Source organism: Silurus aristotelis (assembly GCF_946808225.1).
Source record: "Silurus aristotelis genome assembly, chromosome: 18".
Taxonomy (NCBI): Eukaryota; Metazoa; Chordata; class Actinopteri; order Siluriformes; family Siluridae; genus Silurus; species Silurus aristotelis.
Window position 1 is genome coordinate 2,312,034 of NC_139591.1, and position 14,391 is coordinate 2,326,424.

The 14,391-nt window shown below is 38.7% G+C and overlaps 1 protein-coding gene across 3 annotated transcripts in view; it reads left to right on the top strand.

Moving 5' to 3' along the window:
* palm2akap2 (PALM2 and AKAP2 fusion) overlaps window positions 1–14,391 on the top strand; it is an 83,511-nt gene that overhangs the window by 43,618 nt on the left and 25,502 nt on the right. Inside the window, exon 9 of one of the 3 annotated variants that reach the window (XM_083567939.1) lies at window positions 933–1,018. In XM_083567939.1, the coding sequence (XP_083424065.1) occupies window positions 933–1,018 (86 nt within the window). Of the gene's footprint in view, window positions 1–932; window positions 1,019–2,853; window positions 3,174–14,391 lie in introns of those variants that run through there. The other 2 variants (XM_083567941.1, XM_083567943.1) reach the window with 2 other exon arrangements.

Here is a 14,391-nt window from a genome sequence, read left to right on the forward strand (position 1 = left end):
AAAAGGGAAAAAAGCGTGCATCGGAGACAAGTTGCCATTTGTATCACCATGCATCGTTTTTAACATATTTGCAGTCACATTGAATACAGATTAACATGGCAGAGGTAGAGCTGCATCTTCCTTGAATCATATATCAATGCATCTGTAGCTGCTTTATATGTATCCTTATTGTATCGTATCGAACACTATGCATCGAGACCTGAATTGCATCGGCCTTAGTTATGGAGATGGACATCCCTAATTTACAGTGAAACAAACAAGGTTCCTACAAGGTGCTACAAAAACACAAGAAAACACAAAAATAAATAGGACACTTCATAGTGCATGTGTGCAAGATTTAGTGTAAAAAATTTACAAGTCACCACAAGTGTGCATCAAAAGGACACAAATAAATGCATGTAATTAGGATATTAGAGAGTCAGATATGAAACATGAACCTTTAGTACACAATCCTTAGTTCAGTAAATGTCAGAGTCATGCTGGTGTTAATTCAACTTTATTTTATAAAATAGAATTTAATTAGTTAGGAAATATTGTGTGGAAGCCAAACTAATATCTGCTTGAGTGGAATTTGAAAAAATAAACAAGCCGGCACACGTCTCTAATCGAGACAGATTATGAACTGAGATTGAAGAAGCGCATGGACCAGAATTCCAATGCGGATACATATGTTTGGAGCATTAAAAAGATACAAATCGTGTCAGTACTTGATGAATGTTGCTTTTGCTGATGTGAAAACATTTTATATAATAATTAGTCCACCTACACAATAGGGGTCATGATGTACATGATGATCATGAACAAATTTGCCTTAATTATGAGCGATTCCAGGTGTGGATGCTCACAGGAAAATTTGCTATGATCGATGCATCATGCAAGGATGTCTTTGATACTATGCTGAAGATTTTGATCAGTGTAACTTTGTGTTGCAGGTAGTGAGAAAGTTTGCTGTGTATTGCTGACAGCAGAGAATGGTCTTTTCCCAGGAGCTGCTGCAGGACCGTCAAACACTCCACCGGTGAGTCTGATCTACAAACTCCATCTGCAACCTGCCATCTGTCACTTATGGGTGCACAGCAGATGTTTTTTGAAATACTTTTTTTTGCTTTTATTCCCATCACAATAAGGTGTTTCATTTACACCATTTCCTTAAGGAGGCCTAATAACCACATATATAGGTCATTATCAATCAAGGGTATAGGAGGAATTACTGTCTGCATAGAAATGATAAATATTTCATACATTTTCAGGAAATGAACTTTATTACAGGAATAACTGGCAAAAAAAAATCAATGTTGTTGTTTCCATAAATGGAATTATCTTCAATCAGGGAGCAATCAGCACATCATGAAAAACAGAAAATGTTGATATCATTTTAGAAACAAGCAATCTTTTATTCATCACTAGTGCAGCACTGAGCTGTAGCCAATCTGTGCCTTTCCAATTAAATTATCTATAAAAAGAAAAAGAAAAAAATAATCTACAGAGCACTGGAGTATAAAGTGGACTGAGAGAAGATGCCTTATTTCTGTTTCTTGTCTATATATATATATATATATATATATATATATATATATATATATATATATATATATATATATATATATAAAAGCCGTATAACAGAGCGCTGTATCACAGACAGTTATTTCCTACAGTGAGAATGAATGCAACCAATGCACACAATTTAACAATTCTCCTTTCATTGCAGCCACAGCTGCTCCTCCCGCATATATCATCAGTAGCAGAAGCATCGATATTAACATTTTTGTGCTTTTTTCCCGTGCATTACGGTTTTCCTGGGGATTTAAAATAAAGGCAAATTGTGTGTTTTTTGTGCAAATTCTTTAGGAATGAAAACGCTGTTTTGACCGACGTTTGCTCAGCTTTTCGTGAAACATCTGTCTTGTAAATCCTCCTCTTCTCCTCTGTCAGCCATTGTGGAATAAATAAACAGCTATTAAAGCAACACGGATATATTTGATTTTGTTCAGTTTGCTGAGGGTAGAGATCTTGCAGGTGGTGACTGTAAAGGCTCAAGGCAGACAGATGTCTTTGACCCGAGCAACAGTTGCTGGAACGCCTGAAATCTGAATTGCAAGAGATTCTAACCTAATCTTATCTTCTAATCTAATTTATACCCAAGAGAAATAAATATTCATTGAAACAATATGTAAAGTCGATGATTCTGGTCAGCAGATAAGCCCTTTATATGTACTGTAAAATGTTTATTCCTGTTGATGCTTGAGAAGCGTTTGTGTGGTTAAATTGACTGATTGATTGATTGATTGATTGATTGATTGATTGATTGATTGATTGATTGATTGATTGATTGATTATCAATATGGGCAAGTAAATGCAATGTGATTGGATGTTATTCAGTATTATATGAATTAGGCTGTAAGACAGGGTCTAAATATCAGGCATGTCCTAACCTTTTTTCGCTCTGCAACTTTTTTTACAATCTATGTGAATTTGTAATGCGTGTTGCAGAACAGAATGTTTCTCAATACACTGTATGAGAGAGAGAGAGAGAGAGAGAGAGAGAGAGAGAGAGAGAGAGAGAGAGAGAGAGAGATGTAGGGGTCATGCAAACAATTTCTGGAAGTATTTAATTTCCTGTTAAAAGTATGTGGACGTTGTTTTGTCCACATTCCTCGCATGCCGTTTGCTGTTTGCAATCCTGCAGGTGCGCGTGTTAGTTTTTTTTGCCAGTCGCATTTGTCCCGCACATTGTTTGCACAACAAAAGAAGCTGCTTTTCCAGCATGCACTGTTTTGACCCGCATGTGCACGCGTTCAGCACCTTATCTGGGTGGACAAAAGCGGAATGGGGGTCAGGGTTGCACCTGAATAGGGCTGTACACCTGTAACCCGAGCGCGAGGCCGCCGGGCGCGCCGCCGCCCGCGCCGATGCTCTAGAACGAGGCATTCATTATTCATCGAGGGGGCGCCGTGCGCGAGCGAGGAAGAGCCGGCGCGCGCGTGCGCTCGCGCACACGCACACGCACGCACGGAACGAGCTGCTCGTGCCGTTTCCTCCCCGAGCTTCTTCCTCTGGTTTCCTCACCATCTTTTCTTCCTTTTCATTCGCGCTGCTTTCAGTCCGGGAAAGGATCGTTGTCACTCAAGGAAGCGGAGGAGAAACACACTCGACGCTGCGCGCGCTGCTCAGAGGTAACGCGTGACATCCTGATCATTGCTCACTGCTTCACTCCGGCGAAGGGCAAATCCACCAATCTCCAGTAACCTTCTCCTTACAGAAGCGTCACATGCTGTAGTTTGCGTCCTTTCTGATGAGTTCGATTCGTGCACAAGTCGATTCATTATTGCTGATGTTTTCTTGGGAAGATCACAATACGGGAACGAGGACGACTGCAGAGCTTTTCTTCTTTGCACCATTTTCGTGTTCATAACCTCCTTTCAGAAGTTGATACACTGCTGAAACATTTCATGCATTGGACACATTGAATATATATATATATATATATATATATATATATATATATATATATATATATATATATATATATATATATATATATATATATATATATATATAAACACTTCATTGCTGCATTTGCAGTATTTTTTTTACTAATGCATCATAAACAACTACTGTATATTATGACATAACTGGATAGACTTCATAGCCTGTTAATTATGTGTTGTTCCTAATGACCGATCAAGTTACATTATATACTAGAATTAATACAGCAGAAATAACACACAATCCAAGACAGAGGTGGAGGGGCAAGACTTATTATTGCCACCCCGAGCCACAGACATGGGCACACCCCTGCATCCTGTCCTGCGTCTTGCATATTTATGTTCAGATTTCATGCTTATATGCGTAATTATTGTGTTTATCTCTTAGTGCATAAGTGCACCGTGGTGCTCGTTGGATATTTTTTGTTTTCTGCACATGGCACAGGATATAAAAATGGACCGGAACTGATAATGCTGATGGTATGTGATGATATCGACACCCCGGCAAACGTACCTCGTCCCAGATAAGAATGTCCTTGTTTAGTTGAAGAGAAGAAGAGAACGTTTTCTCTTATTGTAGGGTCGATTGTGTAAATTTGGCATCGGTCTTCTGCAGGAACCCAACGTTAAAATGTGTCTTAGTTTCAGTTGATTTTGTTGCATTGCTCAGGTAAGCAGTAACTTGCCCACCAAGATCTCGCATCATACTGTATATAAAGTGTGTTTGTCTCATGCCTTTTTTCAACATTTCATGCAATACTGAGTGTGCAGTTAAAAAAAAAAGATCTAGCCTTGAATTCAAAGCGCTTGACTTGCACTTTTCTTTCAGCCAAGAGTTAATTGATACTGCATGCAAACCTGAAACCTGAAAGGAAATGGAGAAAGCAGCAATTATTTGTTCAGCATCTAATGGGCATGTTATTGCTAACAAACCCGAAGAACCACCTTTAAATGCTTTCCCTATGAGGCAGCCTAATAGTTTAAATCCACAATCAGGAATGTGCCAAACAATCAGGAATGTGGTTAGGATGGCAACCAAAAAAAAAAAAAAAAAAAAAAAAAACCCAGGCAAAACAATAGAGCAACAGCACCACAGTACCAGAGCGGAATGAGAAACAGTAGTGGGCAAATGAGAAAGTCATGAGCTAATCCAGTCTGGTGAATCCAGAGAGTATGAGAAAGAAGAGAGGAGCTGGATTTCTGGAGAAGTAGCTTTGATATAGCTTTCACATGATAATATCTCTGGTGATGAAGCATCATGTTTGCACCCTTTACTCTGCAGTGTTCTTGCCACAAATACACATGTGAATGGAGTCTCTCAGAGAGAATCTCAGTGTAGTGTTGGTTCAAATGCTGGCCTGCTGATCAGGAGCTTAAATGCACATTCAGTGGTGTATGGACAGTGGTGGTTCAGGTTTTAAAACTTTAACCCACCTTTCAGACAGTCATGAGTTCCAATTTGCACCACTGCTGGGCCCTTGAGCATGGCCCTTAACCATATACTGCTCATATCTATATAATATATTACTAAATAGTAATAAAAAATAAGTTGCACTGGATACAGATGATAAATGTAAAAAGTTGTCGCATGATAGTTTCTAGAAGGACTGTTTAGTACATAGTGCCGAAAGTTCCTACCGAGAGCCAAAGTATAGCTTCAGGTTCACGTATGAAGTGCAGCAGGGGGTCAGATTAAAGTTGAGAAACTTAAATACAAGGTAAATAGGTGAGGAAGGTGGGTAGCTTAGTGTTTAATTCATTGGATTTTGGATTTGAAGGTTGTGAGGTTAAATCCCAGCCACACCAAGGTGCCACTATTGGGCCCCTGAGCAAGACCCTTAACCCCATAGCTGCTCAGATGTATGAAGTGGTAGCTTAATGTATATGATGTTTGACTTCTAAATGGAAGGTCAGGAGTTTAAATCCTGGCACCACCAAGCTGCCACTTCTGAGAATGGGCAATAATAATAATAATAATAATAATAATAATAATAATAATAACTGAACAATGATAATAATAAAATAATAACTATGTAATATAATAAACTGGGTAGATAATACTGCTGGTCCTTGTACCTGCTAACTAGTAACTTGTCAACCCCTGGTAATAATGTATACCACACTATTATTAAGCCTGGCATTGGCTTCAAAACATTTAAAATCAAATACCAGCTGACTTTATGGTCAATTCCATACAGCCATTAATACAAAGTATTTATGAGTAAAATGTCTGGATGTCACTAAAGACAGTATTTCCCTTATCCTGGCCTTTCCACAGAAACCCGATGTCCTCTTGATATTTATTTCCCCTAAAAGTAGAGTTTTCGGTTCACCACACCCTGTTGAATCCTATTGGTACGACAAAGTGATTATGACACTACATGGAAAATCCCAGTGTCCTTGATGAAGTGAAAGCAGACTCTGCTGAAAGCTTTTGCAATTTAAAGGCAAAAAAAAAGGAGAAAAAGAAGAATAGAAAACAGGAAGCTGATGCTCACAGGAATTTCTAACCAGTGCCAGCAGAGGATCCAACCCACCAGCTGTCACCTCCAGGCTGCAGATTGATTTTCTTCAGAAAGATGAGTAAATAATAAAAGAGGCGAATATGATTTTGCAGACAACTAATGATTACACTTTCTACTCAAATTACTATAGTCCTATGTATATTATTTATTATTTATATAAGAATCTCAGGGATTTGATTATGATGTCTTGCACTGTGGTCTCACTTATAAAGAAAAGCCCCCATTTAATCACATAATGTATATGGAGGCTGGAAACTGGAAGACACTCTTGTGCTATTTAATACAAATTCCATATTTCAGTTCTAAACATTGGCAGCTGAATGAGGATTTTTGTCTGTCACTTCTTACTGGGAAGTAGGAAGGATGTAGGCTCCCTGCTTGTTTTCCTTCTCTGTAATGGGAGGAGCATTGGGTAGATGTGAGCTGAGGGGTATCATGTGCGCTCTGTTTAGAAACAAGGACAGTGGAACCTGCAGGCTACATTTGCGTATGTGGTCTACTTAAGGCTCAGACTCTAAACGACATTGCAGAAACATTTCTCCTTACTGTCGCATTCGAGGTCGGGCAGCCCGTCCCCATAGTTACTTTGAAACACACTTATATACAAGTGTTTATGTTTCCAGAACATTATAATGTAGCACCCAGCAGTTGAAGTGTTCTGAGGCTTTTAAATCAGCGTTAAACATGATGGAAAACACACACGTCTTGGAAACAGTTGGAGGTTGTCTCTCTTGTGTTTTCTTTTTTTTTTCCCCTTTTGTCTCAGCTGAATTTTTTTTGGGACGCGACCCTGATTATTGTGAAAACACTCACTAGCTACGTGTCTTCCAGCCAGCCAGGCCTTCGGCCACCTCTTTACCGCAAACATGTCGCCAGACATCAGTTTGAATTATTTACCATGTGAACCACGCTGGTAAAAAAAATGCATGGGATTAGACAGCAGACACACATATAATAATCGATATTTTCTCACTGAGTATTTAAGTTTAATATCCATGAGTTATATATTGGATGCGCGTAAGACCATGTGGTTCGCATTACATTAAAAGCACATTTCTAAAATCTCTTCGGAGCCCCACCTTTTTCTGTGGGAGTTACCAAATGTCTTTTTGGATCGGCAAATACAGAATGCAAATTCTTACATTTCCCTTTACATGTATTCCTTATAGTTATAGTTCCTTATCCTTATACTATTCCAGATTGTAAAGTGCTGGTAGTATGCATCTTGTGAGGGTTTTGTCATCTGACAGGCATTGAAAGAGCTCTATTGGAGCATGCAGAGGAGGGAGACAGTTGCCCCCTTGGCTAGACTTTGACTAAATAGCTGAGAGTTAAAAGTAGTTGGGTCTGGCTGTGAAGGCATGTTTGGTGGCCCACCTGCTGTAAACCACTACATAATAACTTTCTCTTCACATGAGAGAGTAAATAAAGAATAATATGTACATTCATATTTTGATAAATTACATATGTACACTTGAAATGTTGGGTAGCTTAGTAGTTAAGCTTTAAACAAAGAAACAGTTAACTGGCTATAAATTGTTTCGAAACCTTTGCTAGGACAAAAGGCGCAGTAGCACTAAGTGCTAATTATTGCTCTGAAAACCTACACATTAAGCATATCCAAAATGCCTTAATCTTTCAGTAGCAACAAGAAATGCTTTTAATGCTTCGAACAATCTTATAAAATTTTCTGCAGCTACCAAAAAGCCAATGCATGTAATATTTATCTTAGCAGAGTGGTTGTTTCTGATCTACACCAAACCCATCTGGAAAGTGTTTTCGCAGTAATTGAGCAGCTGATAGCTTAGTGGTTAATGCTTTAGACTTTGGTGAAAATCTGATTCTATAGTGCAAAGATGCCCATACTGGGGAATGGACCCAAAGTTGGCCTGTGGTCACTTTTGATTTGGCCCCCAATGGAATAGAGGAGAAGATGGAAAAACTGATCATTTATAATTTAATATTTAATGTAACACATTTTGTTTTATTAAGTGGTTTTACTTAGTGGTTAGTGGCACTCCTGGGCCCCTGAGCAAGGCCCTTAACCCCATAGCTGCTCAATTGTATGGATGAAATAAATGGCTTAAATGGCTTTTTATAGAAAATGGCTGGTGAGGCACCTTCTAAGCTCTTCATTCAGATCATAAAATGACCTTGTTACTCATGTCTCCTTGGCAGTTATTTATTTCGAGTAGAAACATTCAAGACTGGAGTCTAGACCATGGCTGTCTGATCTACCAGGCTGACGTGGGCGCAGGTTTTCATTCCAACTAAGTAAGAGCTAACACCCGATACTGCACTGAATGCCAACCTGCACCCACACTGACCCTTCGCCAGTAAGCTTGGACAGTTGTATGAAGTCACGTCAAGTTTATTTCTATAGCGCTTTTCACAACAGACATTGTCTCAAAGCAGCTTTACAGAAATCAACAGTGAAGGTGAATGGTGTGTATTTATCCCTGATGAGCAAGCCAGACTGTGGCGAGGAAAAACTCCCTTAGATGTTATGAGGAAGAAACCTTAAGAGGAACCAGACTCAAAAGGAGAACCCATCCTCATTTGGGTGACATCAAGAGTGTGATTATAGTCTTTAAACACTACAGAACACTGGAGTGAGAACTAACATGAGCACTGGAGTGTAAGATTATGAGTAATGGTCTTTCTACAGTCTTTAAGTCATTGTGGTTATAAAACTAGGAGCTACTGAGCAACTCATAAAATAGCTCAAAATTTGCGATCATCACAGATCCAACACCAGCTTCTCCATGCCAGAGCCTTCAAACACTCAAGGAGGTCCAAAGTCAAAACTCCACATGAGGTGGGATCCAATTGGCACTGGTACGTCTCTAGATGGTTCGGGATGTTTGCGGGGTCGGGACCTACTTCTTTAAACGTCCACAATCTTCATGAGGTGGGACGTGACTGGGGCTGGAGCAACCTCAGGATGCCTCGGGATGGGGAGAGAAAGAGATGAGTTATAAGTTATGAATTAGTTAATTGTAGGTCGTTATGAATAAGAGTGTGAATGTAAATGTAAAGCTTTAATCAAATTAAGTTTTCTGCAACTACCACAAAGCATGTAATATTTATCAGTCTCAGTTTAGTGGTTATTCCTGAATCCCACCAAACCCAATTGGAAAGAGTTCTCTGACACTCTGAATAAGAAAAGTAATTATGCTTCCCTACATGCGATCACAAAGCACTTCATAATTTCTTTTTTTTTTTTGCGATCACACATCTTGGCAGGCTAGCTGAAGCAAAACCATTCTGCTTATTGAGAAGAAAGAGAAAAGCTACTATGCAGTGGTTAGTTGGGGTAATCGGTAATTAGAAGCAAAGTCGCTAATGTAATATAATGTAATGCATTGTGCAAACAGGATGCTATATGACGACTCTGTGCTAGAACAGTTTCTCTTCTTTTTTGTAAATGCCCACATACCTCTGTGATTGTTGTTCAGAAAAGATGATGTCGTCCATTCATAGAAATTTAACTGAAAGAATAACCGCCTCTGCAGATGTGGTTAGGACTGATGACAAAAAAACTGAACAGATGCTCCTTTAATAAGAGATTATTTGGGGTTGACAGTTTCTTTAGGGTAATGATGCACGTTCAGCCATATTGACAGAAGATCTATAAAGCTTTACACATGAAGATAAGCATTGTTAGCTCCACATATTTCTTTTTTGAAATGTGTTTGCTTTTGCATGTTGCAGTTTGGGGCACAGCTTCCTTTATCTTATATAGACTTTGTTGTGTTTACAACAGTTATGAGGAGGCCATATGGCTTCATTAGTCAATGCTAGATGACAGCACAGCAATAAATCCTGACTGAACAGTAAAAAAATGGGCCATTGATGTCTTCATCATGTGTGCCATCATACATCTGCCTAGGCCAAGGGAGCTACTCAAATTTAAGTGCACTGTTCTAGCTGTTATGGTCAGTATAGAGTTATGTTTTAAGCTCCAATAGTAATACTACTGCAAGAAAAGGGACTTTCTTTCATAAGACCTTAATTAGGAGTCTAGTTTGTGCTTGTCCTCAAAGCTGTTCAGATCTTTGTGTACCGGATGAGAGCTAAAGGCCAAATCACATCTTTAGAATTTTTCCTTTTGCTGTCTCACAGGCATCGGGCCTTTTGTGTGAATGTTTATAAAGAACGAAAATGGAAAAAAGTTCCTAGTGCCAGTCTGAACCCAATGAATAGCATACTCTAATAGCCAAGAACTCACTTTAAAAATATTATCAAGATGACAGTCCACCCAAGTCCACTCAGTTCATTTGTTCATAAAATCACCAATGAAACAATGAACACATATTTCTCCATTCACTAGTTCACAAAACCAGCAGATGTGCTAAAGCAAAAGGGCTTAAAAACAAAATTAAATGCTGCACTATAGCAATCTGTATTGTATAAATATGAAAGTTCATCGTTCACCACATTTAAGATTTCATAATATTTAGAAATAAATAAATATAAAACATGACTGTGTAATCTGCTTGACTAATGCAATTTTATTCTCAAAGTTTTCAAGGTTAATGAAGCTTAGAAAGAGAACAATATAAACCGGGAAACAATCCTTTTAATAGTGCAATAGTTCATTACCTAATACAGCTGTTTATGCTCTATGCAACACAGCCATACACTTGTACAAGGTGTTATCAAAACTAGCTCTATATATATATATATATATATATATATATATATATATATATATATATATATATATATATATATATATATATATATAAGAAAGTATTTTATTGAAGTTTACACATTATCACCTTCAAAATAGTCCATTTGCACTCCAGCAATACAGCGCTCTCAAAGTTCCTGCCACTGGAAGGTGTTCTGGAAGTCTCCTATTCGAAGCCTCTCAATCACCTTCTGAGATTTGCTCTGGATCTCCGCAATGGTGTCAAAATGCCGACCTTTGAGCCGGATCTTCATCTTGCGGGAAAGTCCGCAGGAGCCGAATCTGGAGAGTAGGGTGGGAAGTAGGGAGGAAGTCAGATCATGTTGTTTCTGGGGAGAAACTTACGTGCGAGGAGAGCTCGGTGACAGGGTGTTCTAAATTGCTGTACTTGATGAAATTGCCGACGTGGTACTACACATGGTAGGTAGAACACCAGTTGGACAGCTTCCGTTGTACACAGGATGATGACTTTTGGCACACTGACTTATGAAGGTCGCCGCTCCCTGTGACTGTGCGTGCAGCTCTGTGCTGCTATCTGTTGGCATGTTACTAGTCTTAAATCTTTTTGACACCATCTCGTAATATCAGTCCTCAAACACAAATGTTTCCAAAGATACCACTGTGAACATCACTTCGCTTGTTATCTCATAGATCTTGTAATAACTAAGATGAGCATCAATACGAATGCTTCATGTAGCTACATTGAAATTTGGAATTTTGAGTCCAATGTTCTACTAGTTCTATGTTGGATTTATCATTAACAATGCTATTTATTGTTTTAATGTGTTATATGAGTGTGAAGTCTTATGTCCCAGTTTTTCTTCTGTTTATTGCCAATGTAATAACCACCAACTTCCAACAGAAGATACAACACACATAACCACATTAACACAGTTGATATAGATTTTTCATCTAATTCCTACCAGGCTTTTGTAACATTGCTAAAGAAAATAGCAGAGTTGACACAGATATTCCCAACATAACTGCATTACATCTTATTAGATCTTAAAAAGCATCCATTACCACTGTTCTCTATAGCAAACTCTGGAATTAAATGGCACATGCACAATAGATCGCCACGGCAAAGGCTAGAATTAATTACATAATCTGAACAGAGAGGATAGGAATATAAAAGCATAAAGTGGGTCTGCACTTGAAAGCAAAACGAACAAAGCTGGCATTTGCAGCTGCGCTTCTGAAACCAAGTGGAACTTTGAGATTCTGCTTTAAGCTCATCTGTTTAGCAGGATAAAAAAAAAATGTCGACACATTGTTATCTCTTTTTATTTTGGGCGGGAATTTTATGGCTGCGTTTTTCTTTCTTTAATCCGTGCACAAAAGTCATTTTTGCTCTCTTTTTATTTACATCACCAACTGTGTCTGGGGATTTTAAAGTCATTTTCATGTTCATGTTCATTCAGCCAATAGGAACCGAATGGGATTATGTAGGAATAGTAGACATTTCATTACCCCTGTTGATTTACAGAAATGAACAGCAAAACCACAGCCTTTTGTGGTTCCGTCCACAGTCTTCAATCACTACTGATTTATTCTCCAATTGGCCATTTGCCTGCCTTTCCACTGGGATTTGTTTAAAAAATATGTCATGTGCACAGTATGTATACTCAGCAGTATGTGTTTAGCGAAGATAATTAAGCTCAGTCTACTTTTTAGCTTTTGTTGCACAATGAAGTTTTTGTGTAATGTTGATGCAATTTACGTGAATACTTGCCAAGGTGGACTTTTTAAAGATTATTTTGTGTGCAGGATTCAAGAATTAATGTGCGTTATGTTATGGAGGGATGTACAGTGCATGGCCAGGATTAGAAACGATCCCTTATTAGAGAGACAGAGCATGTAGGACGTTTTGGAGACAAAGTGAGAGAGATGCAATTGATGGTTTGGTCATGTGCAGAGGAGGGACATGGGGGACATCAGAATAAAGAATGTTAAGGAGGAAAGGAGGAAGGCCAAGGAGGAGGTTTATTTATGTGGAGAGAGAAGACATGCAGGTGGTGGGTTTGAAAGAGCCAGATGTAGAGGACAGGATGACATGGAGACTCATGATCCACTGTGGAGATCCCTAATGGGAGCAGCTGAAAGAAGATGTACAATAGTAGTATAATATGCATTTATGCGTTGACACACTGTAATGACACTGAAATGTTAATTTCTCTGATCATAATGTGCATTTGGTATAATGTTGACCATCATGTGATTCTGACGTAGCCGAAGTTTGATTTTCCAGACGGGGTCATGACCTCAGAAATCAGATTAACTTGAATTAGATGTTAATACACACGATTGTGTATTTGGAGTTGTCAGAAGGGGTTTGTGGTTGATTATAGAGGTGGACCGATTCTCAGTTTTGCAGATTAAACAGCACTGATAGTTCAACTGATAGGCAAAAATCTATATAGATATTTTTTCCGGGTGGCGTCCGTTGCTGGTTGCACGGGAGACTGCGTGCTGCACAGAGAGCACTATATTAATTAAATGTATTATTTATAATTTATAACATTAATTATATTTATTAGTTAATATATTCCTTATATATCCTGTATCCATTTTAAAAACTATTAGTTATCGGCAAGTACAATCAAACCTAGCTATCGGTATTGTTCAAATCCACTATCGGTTGACCTCTTCTGATTTATGAATATATAAAATGAATATGAAATACACAATGAGTTTTATTGTTTTGTTTTGTTGTGCATTCAGCCATGGCTACAGCCTCGAGTTCATTTTCTCCGAACTCATTTCTCGCGCTGTTCCGCAGGCACAAACAAATCATCTTGTTCCTTCACTCCGTCCTGCTATTGATGTTCTCTAAAGAGGCAGTGGCATTTTCTGCTGGTGCTTTCTGCATCTGTAAAAAAGTGCCTAGCATTGTCTGAGCTATTGGTATGCTACAGGCGGATACGTCCTGCAGAGACAATGCAAAAATACTTCCTCAAAGTGTAAACAATCGTCCATCCTTCCTTCATGTGTTTCTGTACAGTCTTATAGCTTTGAAGACCTGTATTAGTGTTTACGCCATGCTTGGCTCAAAACATTTTGGGTGGATTTGGTTCGAGTAAAATCATATTGAAGTAAAGTGTGTTAGAGTTACAGGTTCTCGGCGGTTGTGTGTAACAAGGACACACGCTGATCTTTGACAGCCGAATAGATTCAGTTAGGTTGCCAGCAGCATACACACACACACACACACACACACACACACAGGATGAGTCCCTTATGGACGACCTTCTCTCAGCTCCATTGAAAGTGTCTGTTACTGGGTTGAGCCATAAATGGCCTCGTGTGCTATGAAGTTGTTTTTTTTGGAAATCCATAACGTACCCTGGCAAAGAGCATGAATTCCATTTATTTAGATTTTTTCCTCAGAAACTCAGTTATGTGCATCCATTTCAGATTTGTAGCCAATGTTTGAAATTAGCATTGATTTTGTCAGTCTGTGTCGTCTTTCCAATATTGCAAAAAGTAGTTCACCTGGTCATAAGTACAGTATGTGCTTTTTTGAGCAGGGGCCTTGTTTAGGGGCCCAGGAGTGGTAGCTTGTTATGGCTGGGATTTAAACTTATGACCTTCAGGTCCAAAACCCAAAGCTTTGATTCTAATGACTTTTACTTTTGTACTCTATTCTCTAAATATACTGCATCCTAAATAAGGTATTAGTCATTAC